This window comes from Plectropomus leopardus, unplaced genomic scaffold (genome assembly GCF_008729295.1).
Source record: "Plectropomus leopardus isolate mb unplaced genomic scaffold, YSFRI_Pleo_2.0 unplaced_scaffold23571, whole genome shotgun sequence".
NCBI lineage: Eukaryota > Metazoa > Chordata > Actinopteri > Perciformes > Serranidae > Plectropomus > Plectropomus leopardus.
The window spans coordinates 1-1,147 of record NW_024625571.1 but is presented as its reverse complement, the minus strand read 5'-3'; the positions used below and the strand labels follow the sequence as shown (position 1 = coordinate 1,147).

Genomic DNA, 1,147 nt, shown 5'->3' with positions numbered 1-1,147 from the left:
TATTATTATTATTATTAACCTCTGAATCATAGATCCTCTGTGAATATTATATAGAGCTCCTTTAACCCTTTGAGACCTAGATCTACATCACTTTTCTTGTGCTGCTTCAGATGCCTTTTACAAGTATTTAAACCTTTGAACCCAGAGCAAAATGGTGCGATTTCTATCAAAAACATTAAAAAATAAAAAAGAGCAGTTAGTAGATTTAGATATTTTTTGGGGGGGAAAGCTAGGTAAAAAAATTACATAATTTAAAAGTATGTTACATTTATATTTTCAAGCAATTTTCCAGGTAAAACTTTCTTTAGTTAATGTAATTTTGTTTTTTTTCCCAGTAATTTTCTTGTACTTTTTACTAAGTTCTTGCAAATTTTTGTACCATTTCTTCTTTCATTTCCATGTTTTTGGAAAAAAAAAAGCCAATTTGCTCAGTTTTAAAACACAGATCACAAGTATTCACTGTACTTTCATTTAACAAAAGGCTAAATTAATTTGCATAATATCTCCCCTTCTTGGAAATTAGTCTTTCTTTTACTATTGCCACACAGTTGGATTAAGTTACTTTGCAACGATGTGTTTTGACTTTTTCTCATTAAGTTGTCTCGTCTCATCTCATCTCATTTCCGTTTTTAGGCCACTTGTGAGGCCGTCAAATACTTCATCGACGATACTCTGGGTCCCTACCTGGTGAACGTAACGGCAGCGGCCACTCTGTGCAGCCAGACCATGTGTTCATCTCGGGGCAGATGCCAGAGGAGGAACCCGAACTCCGGGGCCTACCTCCACCTGGACCCCGCCGTGTGGAAGGTGGTGTCTAAGAGGAAACCAGAGGGCAGGCGGCACTACAGCGTTTTAGGACAGATGAAAACACACGAGGTAACGTTCAAGAAGTCTGAGTTTCGGTGCAAGTGTTACCCAGGCTGGAGCGGTGAGAGCTGCTCCAAAACCACTCGGGGGTAAAGACAGGTAATGGTTAGTAATGTTCTAATAAATACCAGTTTAGTCTGTAAAACCACCTCAGAGGTGCACTGGGTCTGGTTTGGTCTCTTGTGAATGAACTTTTTTGTGCTTTCTTAATGACCTTTCATAATGTGAATATATCCCAGTTTAATATGTTTACAAAATATTAAAATTAAATAGTAATAAA

General features: G+C 37.5%; 1 protein-coding gene across 1 annotated transcript; it reads left to right on the top strand.

Annotated features, from left to right (window-relative positions):
* Nucleotides 1–633: 633 nt before the first annotated feature.
* Nucleotides 634–1,012, top strand: LOC121966215 (hyaluronidase-1-like; the record flags this gene model as incomplete). Its single annotated transcript, XM_042516323.1, has 1 exon — nucleotides 634–1,012. A coding segment is annotated over one exon (327 nt), but the record flags the coding sequence as incomplete, so codon positions are not given.
* Between the last annotated feature and the right edge of the window lie 135 nt (nucleotides 1,013–1,147).